The sequence below is a fragment of the Pygocentrus nattereri genome, chromosome 20 (assembly GCF_015220715.1).
Source record: "Pygocentrus nattereri isolate fPygNat1 chromosome 20, fPygNat1.pri, whole genome shotgun sequence".
NCBI lineage: Eukaryota > Metazoa > Chordata > Actinopteri > Characiformes > Serrasalmidae > Pygocentrus > Pygocentrus nattereri.
Window position 1 is genome coordinate 30,552,841 of NC_051230.1, and position 18,313 is coordinate 30,571,153.

Below are 18,313 nucleotides of genomic sequence, written 5' to 3' on the forward strand. Positions count from 1 at the left end.
ACTTCCATTCACTGGCCACTTTATTAGAAACACCCACCTTATGCTTACACTAATTGTCCCCTTTGTCAGAAACATGTATAGGTCCACTACATACTATATTCCATCTGCTGTCATACACACCTTTTCAGCCTGTTTCCACTTTCATTCATCCTTGGTCATTAGCTATGACCATTATCTGCACAGGAGTGATTCTGCTAGATTGAGAGTGGTCAACAATATAAATAATATCCATCCAAGAGTGTTAGAGGATAACTAACAGTAATCTCTGTACACCACAACAGAGGGATTTCTGGTATGGTGGCCAGTGAGTCATCTATTTTGAAAGTAGTATTATATAATTTTTGATTATTCATTTAACAATTAATTTTAAAATGTGAAGTAGTGCCAGAAAAGCATGACAGCTTATTATACACAGCTATGCAATATTATACACATGTATGTAATAAAGTGGCTGCTGAATGAGTAAATATGGAAAATGTGTTCCAGGATTAAAGCTGTTTCAAGCAGGATGGAGGTCTGGACTGGGACTTAAGGAGCTTTGCTGAGGCCATTAACATACACATGGCTGCATGTCGAAGCCCCCTCCACTTCATTCTTACCATCTAAGGTGGTCCCATGTGTTTGCAACTGTGCAGAAGTGCAGCCTGGTGCTCTGCATGCTGTTCTTTTCTTTGTCCTTGAATGAACCTTCTTGCCTCAAAAGCATCTGGAAAAGCCCCAGTGTTTGGGGTGCTGGTCCATACAAGGTGGCCACATGAAAGAAGCAGGAGAACTAGTGGAGGACTATGTAGGACAAAGTGCAGCTAGGGTAACTCTACCATGAACCACACACACTTTATATGAAAGACAGATTGGCCTCATTGTACTTATCTGAGAGATCATAAAGAAATCATGATTTTCCTTCTTTAGTTTTTTGCACTAGAACTCTGAGGTACAGTGCTAACCTTGGAGGTATATGCTTCCATTCCTTGTTAGATACAGGTTGGAATGAATGACTGGAGAAACAGATGCTTCTAGACAGGTAACCATGATCTACTTCGACCTGTCTGATCACGATGATCAAGAAGAAAAGATCGAAGTGACTCGGAAGGAAGGTTCGTCATTAGGGAATGGATGGCAGGAGCTTCAGTCACAAATACTGTTCAACTCGGTAGTAAAAGGCATCTGTAAACAGGGCCTGAAATTTTGGTCAATGATGTGCATTCGGGGAGCATGCTGATCATGCTTCAGTGCGACACACACATTAATAGGTGGTCCTGAGGTAACTGAGGATGAACTTCAATGCAGGACATGATCAGACTGTGAGTAGGAACAGTCCGTCCACAGCTCAGTGGTGTAGAAACCATCGGCAGGTCTGCAGAGATGTGAAAAACAGTGACATGGTCAGATGAGCCATTGGTCACCACATTCTCCACAAGTGGCCATGTGCCTGTGTGGCATATATCAAGAGAAAGGTGAGAAGGTCCAGAGGCATCACTTTGCTGGCATGATCTGGGTCCACTTAGCAGAAATGGTTACAGCTAAACAATTGTCAACCAACATGTTAACCATTATCAAAACATCAATCAATGGAACATCTTTTGGAAGAATGGTGCTCTAACCTTCCAGTACAATTCCAGATACTTGTAGATTCGATTCCAAGGAATGTTGAAGTTTTTCTGGCCGCTTGTGGAGGCCCAGTTTCCTAAGACTTCATGTTTGCTTTTCCTTTCATTTGTCACTCGTTTATACTTTAGCCTTGTAGGCCCACTGCAAACCTGTCTTGGCTGATCGACTACCTTGGGGTCTGGGGAACATTATGTAAATTAGATTTTTGGATGAATCATGACTTTAAGTACAGAAGACCTGCAAGACCTTTTTGCCCTACTGCAAATTTTCCAAGAAAACCAGACTGACTTATGTGTTTATAAAACACTAGAGTGAGTCATATTTCTTAAAGTGGGCTACTGTGGATTTCTGGTCTTTGCCATAGATAGCATGTCTTATTGTTTTTTGGTGCGAGGCGGGAGTATGCGAGAACACCCAGTTTGTCAGGGCCAAACTAATGCTGAGATATTACAGTTGAAGGATGACAGATTGTATCTCTTTTCATTTTGTTGTTCAGATATCAGGTATCTGATACCATAGTTATCAAACATGACACGATTTGTATCATATACCCTGTTTCTGACAACCGAATTTGATATGACCTTATATCAGGTACCCATCAACACATTTCACAATATCACTGTACTCTTTGTAAATCTCCTGATAGTTCTTTCTCCAAAAGATTTCCAAGAAAAGCCAGATGGGGGTTGCTGCTTCCTCAAGATTAATCAGGCCCAGTGTCCTACGTAATGGAAAGATGCAAAGACAATGAATTGTGGTTTGAATCATGGTCTTCTCATTCCAAAACATGTTTCTTGTTTCAAGAAACATCGTTCACTTAAGGCAGAAGAGCACGTACAGTTTTTTTTTTTCTCCAGGATCTGCTAGGTCTTGTCAAAAAAAATTCCTGGGGAACAGAACACCGAGACTTGGAGCCAGTTGAGAGGTCCAAAGAAAGGCTTGGCTCATCGTCCTCTCTATGTGCTCTCTCCTCTCTGTCCTCTTCTGTTGCTCTTCTGTTCCTGTTTGCTTTTACTCTCTCTCTACCTCTTCATTTCTCTCTAACCTTATGATGAGTTAAGTTAAGCATGAGTTAAGTTACATTATGTACCTATTACTGTGTAATTAACTAATATACATAGATAATTACATAGTAACAAATGTTTGAGTTTGAGTTTGGATTTCTGACAAACCTGGCAAAAATGTTTACAATATTTAGACCTGCCTGTTGTAAAAATGTTATATTGATAGAGTTGAATCTACTTCACAACTCCTACAGAATGCCTACACTTGTTCTTGATAAGCTAACAACAAGTGCACTCAATAATCCGATTTCTGCAGTTATCTGATTATTCAAATGGTCATGTAAACACCATTCTCTGATCTACAGCAGGAATATAGCTCAGTAATCAGATTTCTCTGTTAACTCGTACGGTGCTTTCATTTGAATTTCTTAGCCTGTGCATGCGTCAGAATAGACAGTGGTACCGGCAGTGTTACCACGAGAAGCAGTTATGCAGTGGCGCTGAAACCAAATACTAAATAAAGGATTTAAATATTCTTCATCTTCTAGATGATGTATGTTCATATTTTCAGGTAAAGTGGCACAATGTTGAAATAAAGTCGCGGAATGAAGTTTGAGTTTACGTTACCTTTATGTCACATTTTCTTCTGAGTTTATTGGCAGGTTGCAAAGCAGAAATCTGATTACTGGGTCTGACTTGTAAACCCGGAGTATACTCATGTGCATGTAAACGTGTTGATTGGATTTCTGCCCAAATCAGATTTTCTGCAGTCCATCACAGGGTAGACACACACAGTCTCGTGCCTAGGGGCAATTTAGTATCTCACACCCAGAGAAAACATGCTCCCCACAGAATGGCCAGGGTCACCCAACCAGGGTACTGAACCCAGGCACAGGCCCTTCTTGTTGCAGGTGGCAGTGCTGCAGTTAGCTCACAAAAACAATGCTTATTTTCCTTGTGTTAATGACTATACTCCAGATGTTAGAAAAGCATGTACTAGAGGAACTGGGATGGGTTTTATAGGGGTGTACTGTTGTTTGTAATGATTTTTGCTGCAATCCAGCACCACAAGTTTAATAAGTTGTCCCCAGATGTGTATTCTTGTTACCAGCTCAGGTCTTGCCCTGCTAGGCCAGGGTAAGCATAGCACTGAGGCCATGACAATGCATTGGGCAAAGCTGTACGTTAAACAAACACTGACTGGTTATCCGGTCACATTGGGGCCAGGACAAGACTTAAACTGAACTAGAGCTTGAAAAAAATTAAATGTACTTCCAGGATTTGTTGACAGAAGTGTTACAAACATTTATAGGACCCATCTTCAAAACATTACAACAACAGTGTAACAGGAAAAATGTGAGACTTTCCAGATTATCGTGCCCTGGATAATCAACATTTTGCTCTAGCCTCACTGCCAACACATAGGGAGGCAGCAAAAATAGGACTGTCAGGGGGTACCAGAGGACTGCTTTCAGAACCACTGCCCTGGTGAACATGTCCACGTTATGAGCAAGTATGTTGGCAGACACTTAGGTAAGAGTTTTTACACAAAGCCAGCACATGTTTGCAGATACGTAGATGTCTTTTGTCTTTGCATCTTTTATTACTGCACTGGAAAAGTAGCCCCATAGTGTTTTGTTATACTGTACTAACCTGTAATGACAATGAAGTTGAATTGAATTGAATTGAATGTGTAATTTGTCCTTTAAGCTCTCAGAAAAAAAGGTACAAAACTATGACTGGGGTAGGACCCCAGGGTACCCACAAGTTACATAGTATCCATTGGATTGTATTTTTCAAGTTGTATTGACTCTTATCTGCATTCTCTTATCTCTAGGCTTTTTATTGTGTTGTTCAGTTTTAAAAGATAAGCTTTTGCAAAGGTACAAATATGTACCTTTTCCCCAGGAAAAACGTAAGGTACACAATTGTACCGTAATATCACCGTTGTTACCTTGAGGAATGACCTACATAGTACCTTGTTCTAAAAATGTACTGCTTGAACTCAAATTCCTGAGCCCATTCAACTTAGTGAGAACGTGTAACTTCTTTGTTGATCTGCAGCCTTGTTGATTCGACTCCAGGTGCTTTTACTGTCAGGAGTTTTATTTATTCATTTAGCCACAAATGCATGATTGGGGATTTTGAATTTTGTTATTATTTGAAGAGTGTGGCTCTAGTTGTATTTAAGTAATTTGCTGACTTCACTGTTTGCCCTAAAAGAGGGTCCAACAGATCCACGGAAAAACCACTCTCCAACCGTGAAGTGGAGCCGTTGTCCAGCTGGACTGGTAAATCAAAGCAGCTGAACTAGGTGAAGGTAAAGTCTAGCTGAGTCATAGTGAGATGCTATCACGATAAAGTATGTGTGAGAAAAGAAGGTTATGAGAGCCTGAGAAAGAAGCAGAAGGCCTGGCATGACTTCAGAACCTCTACGTTCCTTAATGGGAAAAAATTTGCTTGAAAATGGTTTTGCCTGTCCTTTGGCAGAAATAAGCTCAGACAGGGAGTCACAAAGGTAATAAAAGACACCATTAAAGAATGGCCTGTCAGCAGCCTTTTGACCGACTGCTAGCAATCCTTGGCTGGTGCAATGCTGAACATTTCACTTTCACTGTAATATCTGTTCTGTTCTTCCCTGAGCACATCTGGAACAAAATCCTCTCCTTCTCACTTGGCTTTCCAGCTGATTTTAAGCTCACGGGTGAGGAAGGCATGTGAATGTTGGCAGGCATGGTTTAAGAAATGCAGAGCAGGGAACACGGTGCATGGCAGATTTGCAATCTAGAGAAGAAGTAAATATGTACGTTCCTAAATTCTGTTCAAAAAAATTGAAGCTTGCTTCTTTAGCACTGGAGCTACAAGACTAATGATACCTAACAAGTAATGGAAGCTTACAGTCACCAGGGTAGCATCATGTAACCTGTAAACAGCAAACAAGAAATGCACTGCTGGAAATAAAGGTTAAATAAATGTATCCTTAACGGTACAAGAGTGGTCTTAAGGTCCAATTGCGCACCTTAAATACGTTGTTCCCAGGTGAAAAGTACATATTTGTACTTTTTCATAAACTAATGTTGTAAAACAGAACAATAAAATAAAAAGTCTGGAGATGGGACAGTATTGGTGGATTTATCAATACAAATGAAAATATCATTTCAATGGATTATGGTACAGTTATGTTCCCTGACTAAAGGTACTGACATGTGCCCTTGAGGGTACCACCCCAGTGACAAGAGTGACAAGAGTTTCATACCATTATTTCTGAGGGTGTGGAAGCTAAGTAATGGACCCCGGCAATTATGACACGCCCTGAGTTGTTGAACATTCAGTAGTTGGATGTTGTCTGGCTTTTATTTAGATAACAATTATAGACTGTCCACTAATTCCAGCTAATCCCTCCTGGAGCTCTTCTGTTGGGTTGCACTCCAAAACGGCCACACAATCGCAGTACAATCATAGTCTGGCTGTCTGTTTATTATATTTTTGTAGGGCTTCTATGATTTTGAGCAGGAACAAGCTGGCGGTGGGGCTGCTTTATAAACAACTGTAACTGTTGCGGGCAGTGTTGGTCAGGGTAAGATTTCAGCTGAGCTGTTATGACTTCTTAATGCTTTTACAGCATAAACATCCAACCTCCGTGATCCGTCAAGAATTTTGGTTGAGTGCTGTGTGTTACTGTTAGAACAGTAGAATCAAAGTTTAAATAAAATAAATAATAAAATTCAATGGTACGAATTTTTCATAGCACATGAACTAAGAATAGTTGTTGATACTGGAGCCAAACTTTTGAATTTCGATCTATAAAATTAACAGCAAACTTCATTTTATGTCCAAAGGCTTGTTCTGCTTTTCCGAAGACAAAGGAGTTTGTCCACACTTTGCTACCCTTCTGGGAAGGCTCTACAACAGATGGTGGAACATTGCTGTGATTGCCTTTGGCCACAAGAGCGTCAACGAGGTCAGGTACTGATACTGGATGATTAGTTCTTGATCCAACAAAGGCATTGGATGAAACTCCATCACTCCACAGAATGCAGCTCCATTGTGCCCACAGCACAGCCCAGTGCTGGGGGCCTTTATACCCCTTAGCCCATGCTTGGCTTGGCAACATAACCTCACTGTCCATTCTATTTGTCAGTGCTTGTCTATACAAACTGTGAGTGAATGTGGGTGTTGGGACCTAAAGTAGCTTATTACTTTTGGCATTTTGGGCAGATTCACTAAGGGAGGCACTAGTTACCAACAATCTACAGACACTTTGCACTGGTGGGGGTGGCCAATTTTTTAGGCTATGTACTATTTCTTAACTTTTTTAAATCAAATTTGAGAAAATAAGTAATTATTTTAACATTCTACATGTTGAGACTTTCATTTTCTGCTGCTCTAATGAGCTGAACCTGAACTTGAGTGTTTGCTATGTATATATGTAACAAATTCATGTGTCTAGAGCTTTTTTTTCCCAATCGGTCTCAATGGCCATTAGTAATGATATTGGCCAATACACATTAGTTAGCTATTGTAAACCTCACTGCCTTGTGGAAGAGCACCATTCTCTCCAAGGCCATTAGAGAATCTGCTCAACATCCTTTTCACATTGAGACGGGCCTCAAGCATCTGAAATACTCCCGAAAGATGAATTGGCAGGAGGACGATGGTTTTCCTTTCCAGATTTTCAGTCACCACATATCTCGGATCTCATCCTAGCTAAGCCAGGCGTGCACTCATGTAGCCAACATCATTTTAAAATTTAAAACATGCCACAAATAAAACTCTTTTGTCTTACTTGTCTGGACTGTTTCAGTAGTTTGGCCGCTGATAACGAGCGGGAAACCTAGGAGCTGCTGGGAAAGCGATCCAAGAAGAGAGAGCAAGCCTCGGGCATTTATTTTTGTAAAACAAAGTTGAAATCGCACCGAGGCTTTGTGAGAGGGAGAGCAGGTTGATGGCCATAAATCACCTGGAGAGTGCAGTCCGCTTGAATAAGCAAACGTAGGCCTAAAGGAGCAGAGTGCATGTGGACATCCATCTTCATGTATGCTGTTCCTGCCCAACGTATACATTGACCTGTATGGAATGTAAACCTGCTGGTCTGAGGTAGAAGCCAATGGAGAAACGTGCTGGACTGCCGCCAGGGTTCGGAAACACAAGCACCAAGAATTTCCTAAAGGCCCTGAATCTTGGTAGGGGCTTGAAGAAACAAGGGACAGTGCATGAGTACAATCCTCTCAGATTGCAACAGCTGAAAGTCTTACAGCTCCGACCATTTTCTCTCTTTTACCTTGCCTTGTTTCTCAGGACACCCAAAAAGTGGTGGAGTCTTCATTTTGGAACCACAGCGCCCTCATGTGGTGGGAAGCCACACTAGGCTGAAGATAATGTACAGAAAGTGTGGTAACACTTTATGTGAAGGTTACCTACATAGGGACTTAATGACACATGCATAAGCTTTGGATAACACTTAAAAAGCAGTACTTGAGTATTTAGTGTTTGAGCAGTTAGTGTTTGTAGATTATGTATGAAGTCATTGACACTGTATTGGCATAAAAGCCCTTAAAGTGTTAGACCACCTAATTAAAGTGATCCTTTTCATACATATTGTCCCATATCACTTTAGTTTGAGCAGATATGTATTGTGAATGACACGCTGTAACAGTGTTCTGCATGGAACAAATGTCCATCACTTTAGTTTGGGTCCCTCATGTCAATAAAATATTATTTACATACGTTTCAGTTTTGGGGGAAATTTTAATACCCTTACGATGTGCCTATGAAGCCTTAACCTCGAAAGGCAGTTGATATTTAAGTGGCTGATTGTTATTACATTGTTAAACAGTGGCTGAACAATTCTTGGCCTCAGTCTCAATAATGCATAATAATAAGAGCATTACAAGTGCTTTGAAAAGAAGCTTAATTCACTGTAGTTACTGCTTTATAAAGTAATAATGGGCAGTCAATTTATTAGTCTTTATTGGCTTTATGTCACTTTACAGCTATTAGCTCGATACGTCAAAATAAGTGCATACAAATGGACACCTCAATTGTGCAAAAGATTTGGATGTATAATACACAAAGTGTTGCTTAATTCATCTGAGCTCTGACTTAATATCGCAGTTATAAGCAGCCAGTGCGTTACAAGGGCATTGAAATTGTATTGCTTTTAAAACTACGTTATTCAATGCTTATTTATGTCTCATGAAGTCACTATGTAGGCAATCTTGTACCGAGAATACACATCTGGGGAAACCATGAGTGTTTTTGACTGTCATGATTGGCCCCTCCCAGTCCTGTACGTGTTTGTGTTTTGGTATAGTCCACGTGCTTCTTTGTTTTGGTATCCATAGTCCTGCCCCTTGTTTTGTAACTCCGCCCCTGATTGTTTTCACCTGTTCCTCATCTTCCCAGTGTTGCATTTAAGCCCTGTGTTTGCCCTTTGTTGTCGCTGGTCTTTGTTGTTTGAATCTTTGTTTGCTGAATTATTCTAGACATTAATGGACAGACCACCAATTTTTGTGTTTTAAACATCAAGTTCTCCACAGCTGGCCAGGTTTGGTAAACTTTTACCATGTCCTGTTGGCAAGCAAGCCAAATCTCTGTCCTCTTGAGTTAATGCCTTCAAACAAAGTGGTTTCACTGAAGCGAATGAACCTGAGCTAAGGATAAGAGTTTCAAAAGCTAGCTTGGCTTTTGTTATTGACTGTACTCCAGAGGAATGCGTTTAGAGGGGGAGTACCATTGCCTGCACCACAGTCCATCACCCAAAATTTAACAGGAAAGTTTAATCAGATGGGTTTTCACTGTATGAAATCACGCCTGACCTCGTGAGACTATGTAGGTAGCCTTCAAATAAAGAGTACAAAGAAAACTACCAACACCAGTCACACTTTCACAAAGTCATAAATGGAGAGAAAGCTACAACCAAACAAACTTCTTGTTGCTGAATGCTTACGTTTATTTACTGCTTAACAATATTCAAAAAAACACACAGTATGGAATTTTACGCTCCATTCAAGTAAGCATAATGTAAATCAGTCACATCATGATATGTACCCTCTAAAAACAGAGGATATATCTTTGATAGCACCATTGGAACAGAATCAACATCGTAAAAAGACATTCTGATCCAAAATAAGAAGGAAAAAAGAAGTAGACACAGTTGTTGTTCAAGTCCCTGACTTAAAATAAGTTACTAATTGAAGCTATGATCGTTTTCGCAAATTCAAATCCATGGTATGACCTTAAATGCAGTAAGCAGAAAGTGTATATTAGCTGTTAATACAGTTGTCATAGGCAGATTAACACCAAAAAGAAATAAAGTAACAAAGAAATGAAAGGAAACAAAAACCAGATAGATTATAGGACTGGATATTTTCAGCTAGAGGAATGTTTTGATGGCAGCGTCCAGTTTGTTCTCTTGAAAGCACTCAGGGTCCAGTTCAAAGAGAATGATTGTAGGAAGACAGATTGTATGTCAAATGGACAGACAGGTGACGAATTAAAGGAAAAAGCAACAAGTACGTTTGTGGTTTGATGGTCATGATGATGGTGGCGGAGAATGCGGGCTAACGCCTCCCAAAGGTGTTCAACTGGGTGAAGATCTGGTGACTGTGAAGGTCATAGCATATGAGTTACATCATGTTCATTCTCATCAAACCATTCAGGCCCAGTGGACTGGCACATTGTAATACTGGAAGAGACCACAATAGAAACGGTTCATCAAAGTATACAGAAGATAAATTGGTAATGACTTGCAATGGCCTTCCCTCTAAGGGGACAAGTGGACCCAGTCAACAGCATAACAAAGCTATCAGACAACCTCAAGGTAGGGGTCAAGCATTCAGGCCTGGAGTGTTCATTGGTGTATGCTGCACATGCACTCTCCCACTTGTGGAGAACATGGATGGCTCATCTAACCCAATCACTGTTTTCCACATATCTCCAGTCCACTATAATGTCCCTCTCTAAGTGTTTGTGGACAGACTGTTCTGGCTGAGTCTGATCACGTCCTGCACTGGCGATCTTGCTAGATAACAGCTGCTCTTACGTATTGCACTAATGCACAAGCACCACATTCGCTGGATCACTGGATGTGCAATTTCCAGCTGATGTATTGTCTGTAGATCTAAATGCAGAGGTCACTTTAGTCACTATGAAAACAACAGCCAGTTGAGCAGCCTTCATGTATGAAGCTCCTCGAGTTGACCTGGGTCATGCACTACACGTGTCTGGAAACATTTGCGCTTTCTCCACTCATTTATTCCTATCTTCCTTTAATATGTCACCCATCTATATGTGTCTATTCTCAAAGGTACATGTATTTCTCTTTGCTCATATACTTCATTTCATAGAGATACGCAGGTTAGATAAGCTGCGGTCAGTTCCAGATTCCAAGTCCTTATTTCTCTACTGCAACAGGGGCTGGTTTCACCAACAGGTCTTGAAAAAATCAGGTGCTGACTGATTTTCAGAAAGGACTGTATGCCTGTTGCAGTTGCGGCTAATAAGATTCAACAGGATCGCTCTTGCTGGTGCAAGTCTATGTAAAACAGTTGGGACACATTCTGGCTTGTTGCTATTTGTGTACCTATTACTGGTTGCTACCAGCTATGGAACCAAAAAATGTCAATGTTATGTCTGTATAAATTCTTCTGAGAAATACAGAGCATTACGTTATTTATTTAGCAAAAGCAGTTCCATTGTAATTTATACCATTTCATTTTTATTGACAAAAATATACCCACATCAAGCTAGCGGACAAACTTATGCAGGTTTTTTTTCATTCAATATGCCAAAATATGCATAAAATAGTGGATGGAAACCCAGTCAAATTCTTTCTCAATTAGCTCTGTTTCATTATAGATACCCAACTGCTTCAACTGCTAATTACCCTCTCATGTAAAAGCCTGCTCACTCTAAGCACTCTGACCATGCGAGCCATTCCGAATAATGAGCTTAGGTTTAAACTGGTTACTATAGAAATGTATATGATGTATATTTCATGCCCAGTTTCAGTGAAAATTAATTTCAATTGCCCATTAGTGCAAGCGTCTAACATTTAGGCAAAGAAAGTTACAACCGTTTACAATTAGAACCACTGGCCATTGGATTGTGTTGTTTGCCATGTTGGTGCAACCAGCCCCAATACTGTGTTGAAATGGAACCATAAGACATTGAAATAATATTTACTGGCAAGGCATGAGTCTTGTTACTGTAGTACTTCGCAATATATGCTCAGCAAATTCTTTCTTAATATAGATTCCAGATAGTGCTCCCAATAGATGAATTTTCAGAAATCCTCTCAATTCTCTGCACTCGCAGAATGAACACTGAGTCCCTTTAGGCTACAAAAAAGTGCATCAGAATTCCCTTAAAAAACCTGCAGTTGCATCTCCAACAGTGGCGGCAGATGAGCTGGTAAAGGTCTTAGTTGATCGAGTTTAGGGGTTCATCATCAAGCAAACCTGTCTCTCAAATGTTGGCAATAGAAGCCAAGATGTACCGCAAGTTCTTCAGTAAGAACTAGACAAATATAATTCACTAACTGATGGAGGTTGCTGTGGAGCCAACAAAAGTTTGTTAATTCTGGACAGTCATGTTGAGGTTGCTTCTGGAGCATCGTTATCCAATTGCATTGGGTCAGTTTTGGGGGGGTTCTTCAGCCATTCTTGTTGAGGTGGGTTTTTGAGGCATCCTGAGCCGATTGCATTTGTGGTACTGCAGGTTTTGATGCTGGTGTGTTGATGCTGAGTGCTCTGTGGAGTCATAGTGGTTGGGATTGATGGCATCTCTGCTGCCTCATGAAAGCCCCCGTCTCTTACCTGTGGGTCACCTGGTTATTCAGCAGGCCAGGGAATGTTTCCTCTGTTTCGCCACCGATCGATCCTCCTGTGGAGAGAATAAACAGAAGGGCACCAGTATAGAAGAAGTTATCTGTTTATTCCAGAATGTTTTGGTTGCATATGCAGTAGAAGTATAAAAATGCTTCGATGCATCTATGTAAAAGTGATTCAACAGCACCGATTTTAGAATTTTCTAATCATGCTAAACCTTTTCTGCCAGTTTTAGATGCAAATAGGATGCATTCTGCCCACGTGTCTAGTAGAAACCTGGCACATGAGCCTCTTAGCGCAGTTTATGGGTCACATGCATGAAAAAAATAAATGATTTTGTCCCTCAGGCATATGCTTTGATGGAGAATTGTACATGACGTGGGAGATTTACTGCAGAAAATGGGTGGCCAAAAAGTTCCATTAAGGCAAGTGCAGCCAAGTTGACTCCCACCAACCTTTTGGATAATGCTTTTCAAGCTCCTTCATTCTTGCACTGCTGAGTGCCAATCTGCATTGTTTTTCTAGACTGCTGGATCCTTTGTCATTAATAACTGTTCAAAGCAAATACTGTCCACCACTTCTAAGTCTTCACCATCAATGGTAAAGTTTGCCACCTTTCCAAAGAAACTTTTGTTTTCTTCATATTGAGCTGAAGTTCCCTCTTTTCACTTGGTTCTTTAATGTTCTAAAGGGTCTTGAAATCTTCCTGATTTCCCAATGTGTGTGTTGTGTCATATATGCACATCTGAGGTTATTGTTGTTTCTTCCACCAATTTTGAATGCCCAATAATCTTCCTCTCATATTATACTTTAAGCATGCAGGTTAAAGAGTAATAGTGATAGTGGGCAGCCTTGTCTAAGTCCTTTGGTGATGTGACACCAGTATGTTTGTGCACATTCTGTCATGACTGTAGCTATTAAAGTTATAAAGTTTATAAAGTAAATAAAGTTATCAAACCTAACTACACTAACTGAAGCAATGGGTCTTACCTATATGGCAGTTGTACATCCATATACGATGACCATCATATCGACTCTTGCATTTCACAACGTTGTTGGTATAATCTGACTCGGCTACCTCGTAGTTGGGGTTAATGACAATCTGTAAAAGAGATGGGTTACATTTCTTCAGATGGCAAACCATATAAACATGTTCACATTGGAGTCTGAGGTCTATATTTATCAGATAATTGAAATAAAGTAATTGAGTTTGTATCTGCTTTGCGCCGTCACATTATAGTATGAATCAGGATAAGCCTTAATATATTACATGACTTATATTAATATTGCTTATTATTGCTGGCCCACTATGGACCCCATCATGATTGGCACCTTGAAGCAATTTCTTCACAGCTCACTTGTGGTCAGCAGCCTATTGGTTGAGAACCCTACTCTGAGGCAGAGGTCACCAACCCTGCTCCAGTAGATCTACCTTCCTGTGGGATTCAATTACACACACAACCTGCCCCAGCTGCTCCAGCTAATTAAGGTCTACAGAAGGGCATTATTGGCTGGTATAGCAAGATGCAACAGTATAGATACAGGTTGGAATTAATCTCTGCAGGAATTTCAGGAGGGCTTTTAGTGCCCACTGCTCTAAGAGGTTTGGTAGGCTTAAAATTCCTGCAACTAGGACAAAACTGGGACAAGAGGCATTAGGATTGGGCCTGGGCGGTAAAACAGTACTGATAAATACCCAAAATCACATGTGAACAGTTGTTTGATTAACAAAACTTCCCTTTCTAACATTTATGACACAGCATTGTTAACCAGAGTTGCTACTGCAGCTAAATATACCATTCTTTGCAAGGCTAAGGTTCATTTTTTATTCTAAAATTTAGAAGAAAGGTCAGGACACTCCCTTCTTTTCTCCATCTCATGGATTTGTTTCTCATCTTTTTCTGTTGCCCTTCACATTCCCACACACATCATTCCCAGACTTGTGGCTGGTGTAGACAGCTAACTTTATTGATTACAATGGAAGGGTTCCGATTGTGTTGCTGTCGCTCGCTTCGCTTGCTGTTAGGACAAGGTGTAATTCAGATACCAAAATACAGCTTATATTTATGACACCTCATTTGCAGATAGCCTAAAGCCAGAAAAACAGAGCAAGAAGAAAGATCACCTGGAATGTATAATCTCCAGGCTTTACGTCAGTGATGTCCACCCACTGACAGTCGATGTCGTGTCTGTACGTGTCCCAGCAGCCCACCGTTATGCCCTGCTCGCCGAAGTTGGCACACTCGTATTTCTTTTCAATCCCTGAATAAACGAAAACACAATATACATCAGCAATGTGGGCTTAAAGGATTGTTTAGGGATTTATTTAATAATATATTGGCACAGATACTGCAGTCTAAAGAGAATCCCTTAAAATCCCTTGCAAACACTCACACACTAACCTTCATCACACTCAGAGTCCTCCAGACAGAAGCTGGCTTTGTGTCCTTCTGCTACTTTTGAGCCGTTTAAGCTGAGCAGGTCATAATGAGTGAAGATTTCCATGCTGTGGTAATGTCTAAAGGCAAAAAGGCAAAAATAAATTGGCTGGGGAATCGGTATGAGAAGTGTTATGAAGGCCTTAAAAATCTAAAGTTACTGTCCAAAGAATTTTGTCAATATATAAATTCCAGATTCCTTTTGAATTCCTTATCAAATGTTTTGTCGCACTTACATGGCCATAACATTATGACCACTCACAGCGTCACGCACTGGACTCATCAGTTGAACTCCAACTCCCAGAATACCCCGGGAAAGCCTGTGACTCCGGACTCAGGCTCGCGCACCTATCAGTGCTCACAGTCCCCAGACCTTTAACTGATGTCACCCGTCTCTCATTAGAGCACAGAGTACAAAAGCCTGGGTTTGACAATCAGTCAGCGGAGGTATTGTTTTCTCTGAAACTTGCTGAGCGGATTCTCCCTGTTCTCTCTTGTTTAACCGTGATTTTGACCTTTTGGATTCGTGTTTTTGACTACTGATTATTGGACATTTGGACTGAACTTGCACTACTCCTTTGTGTTTTGCCCCTTTTTGTTGCCTTGGCTGCTAAGTAGACAAATAAACCATCTAACCTCTCATCCGCTAGCGTCTGGGTTTCTGTCACGTCGTAACACACAGATGAAGTGAATAACTTTGTAACGCCCTGTAATATCTTGTGTCAAGGTCTAGGATAAGGCTTGATGACCTGTGCGATATCAACAAGGGCCACACCTTTATGACCCAATGCCTGGGTTAGAGCATATTTGAAAACAATGCTTGTGGGATGCTCCCGGTCAGCGGTGGTGTGTACCCACCGACAATGCTCCGAGGAGGGACAAAGCATGAACCAGTCACTGGATGTTGGCCAACCAAGGATTATTGATGCATAAGGGCAACGAAGACTATCCCGTCTAGTTTGAACCAACAGAACTGTATGTGCTGCTGAAAACCAGTGGAGGGAGTGAGATTGTCTGGGCAACGTTTTGCTGGGAATTAATTTGGACACCAGTTTGACACCTGCCACCCACAGAAACGTTGTGGATTCAAAACAGGTACGTCCCATTAAGGCGAAGATATTCCCCAATGGCAGTGGCCTCTATCAGCTCAGCAGGACAATGCATCCTGTCACACTAAACATACTGTTTGACAAACATGACAAAGAGTTTAAGGTGTGACCCTGGCCTGCAAATCACCCAGATCTCAATCCAATCAAGCACAAGTTTAACAATAAGTCCGATCTGCAGTGGCTACAACTTACAGGACTTACAGAACTTGTAACTTACAGAACTTACAGGATCTGCTGCTAATATACTGGTGCTAGATACTACAAGGCATCTTCTGAGGTCTTGTAGAGTTCACGTTTTGGCAGGGTTGGAGCTGTTTTACAGTATATTGGCAGGTGGTCTTAATCTTTTGGCTCATTGGACAGTATTTCTCCAGAATATCCTGTCTCCTGTTTGAGTCTTAGGCGCCTAAATGGCTTGTTCACAATCCCTCTGACTGAATCTATCTATCTTGTTGCCTGTCATCCTCCTCCTATTTTACCTTCAACTGTTCCAAAGACAGTCTTTTGCAGTGAACTGGGTCCTCCCCTCTGTCCGAAAGAGGAGCTTCAGTTTGGTTATTTGGGCTTCGAATGAGAGATGAGCCTTGGTTTGGCCAAGAATCCACTTTTTGTTCCACAGAACTCTCCCCAAATTCAAGGCATCAGTATTTTTTATTGTCCAGCTTTGACATCCATAATGAACCACAGAGAATACCACATCCCAAACAATCTTTGTAAAGATACGTTTGAGGATCTTTTGAAGCTCCTTCTTGCTTGTACCAATCTGAGTCAAATTTCTTGACTTAGTTGTTGTTGGTTATTGATCCAGGCAAATTTGTAAACGTTTTCTATATCAGCATATTCCTTAATCGTTACAGCAACATCAGACCTTTACTGTGTGCTGTGAGCATCTGAATCAGTTCGGTTTGGATCAAGCCCATCCAAGAATTTTGGCAGAAAATAATGCAGGCCAGCCCCTAACTACATCACAATAAGGGTTCACTATGTTATTGGAAGGTGCATAGCAGGTAACAATGAACAATTTGACCAAAGACCAATATGTTTCTCAGCCTGCTGACCTGTGGCAGTCGTGCCAGACCCAGGAGTCTCTGGAGGCTTTGGGCCTGAAGTCAGACTGGCCATTGTTGTGGATCTGCGAGGAGAAGCGCAGCAGGCGGCGGTAAGAGTTGGCCGGGGTGGAGCTGGAGGTGGACGCCAGGCAGTTCTCCTCGTAGGCACACTGCAGCATGAACATGGGCCGATCCTCTATATACGTGGTCTGTTCCACCACCTGAGGGTTCAGCACCAGGTCTGGGGCGGCTGAGGGAGGAAAGCAATCACATTCATCACCACTGAAACATACAGTTGCGTGCAAATGTTTGTGCACCCCGGTTAAATTCGATGTTTTGTTGATTTTCTAAGTGAAAATAAGGTCCAGGTTTAATTCCAGTTTAAATTTTGTACACAAATTAAAGGTAACTTCTCAGAGTGGGTTTCTTTTCAACTTCCAGTTGACTGATTTACCAACAGTGCTGAACAAGCTGTCATTTTCCAGCTCTCTTATTACATCTAAGAGTTTCAAAGATTTTAAATAACATTACAGTAACAAATTGTACTAACATAACAATTACATGTTAAATTTTCAGTTGTTACTAAATGATAAATTGGTAATTATAGTGGTAACATGTTGGTAGTAGGGGTGGGCGATATGGCTCAAAAATAATATCACAATATTTCAGGGTATTTTTTGCGATAACGATATTTTTGGCGATATGACAAAAACTGAATAACATTTTATTAATTTCAAAAACATGCCATTACAACAAAATAATTTTTTTACACATTTTATTCAGTATAAATATGTTTCAAATATTCAGTAGACACAAAAAAACTGATTCCGATTGAGATATTTGATTGAGTCGGATTATTAACAGATTATTAGGATGCATGTAAACGTGGCTATCGGCTGTTGAGCAGTCTTCGCGGTATTACCCACGTTTAATAGAGTATGGAATGGAATGAGGTGAGTAATCCTCAGTTAAATAGAAGAATAAATGCCTGAATCTAATTACACTCCAATCGGAACGTGTAAGTATGTTCTGCGCATGCGCGGCGCGTCATCGCGAAAGGTTTATACTGTTCAACATGGCGGAGCAGAACCTGGTCTGCAGAGGAAACGGAGTTCATGCTCTGAGCTTTAAAAGACGGCAGTGGGATGGACGTCCAGTTCATGTGTCTCAGAACACGACGTCTTCCTCTCGACATCAGTTTAAAGCCGTTAAAAACACAAGCGCGCCAACTGGACACTCATCTCACGCCGACTGGTCCTCGCGTGATGTTCGCTC

At 41.0% G+C, this 18,313-nt stretch overlaps 1 protein-coding gene across 1 annotated transcript in view; it reads right to left on the minus strand.

Annotated features, from left to right (window-relative positions):
• Positions 1–9,540: 9,540 nt before the first annotated feature.
• loxl2b (lysyl oxidase-like 2b) overlaps positions 9,541–18,313 on the minus strand; it is a 69,746-nt gene continuing 60,973 nt past the window's right edge. Inside the window, exons 10-14 of the mRNA XM_017709264.2 lie at positions 17,048–17,288; positions 14,845–14,960; positions 14,568–14,704; positions 13,433–13,544; positions 9,541–12,497 (exon numbers count right to left, since the gene is read on the minus strand). Coding sequence (XP_017564753.1) covers positions 12,427–12,497; positions 13,433–13,544; positions 14,568–14,704; positions 14,845–14,960; positions 17,048–17,288 — 677 coding nt within the window. The 3' untranslated portion in view covers positions 9,541–12,426. The remainder of the gene's footprint in view (positions 12,498–13,432; positions 13,545–14,567; positions 14,705–14,844; positions 14,961–17,047; positions 17,289–18,313) is intronic.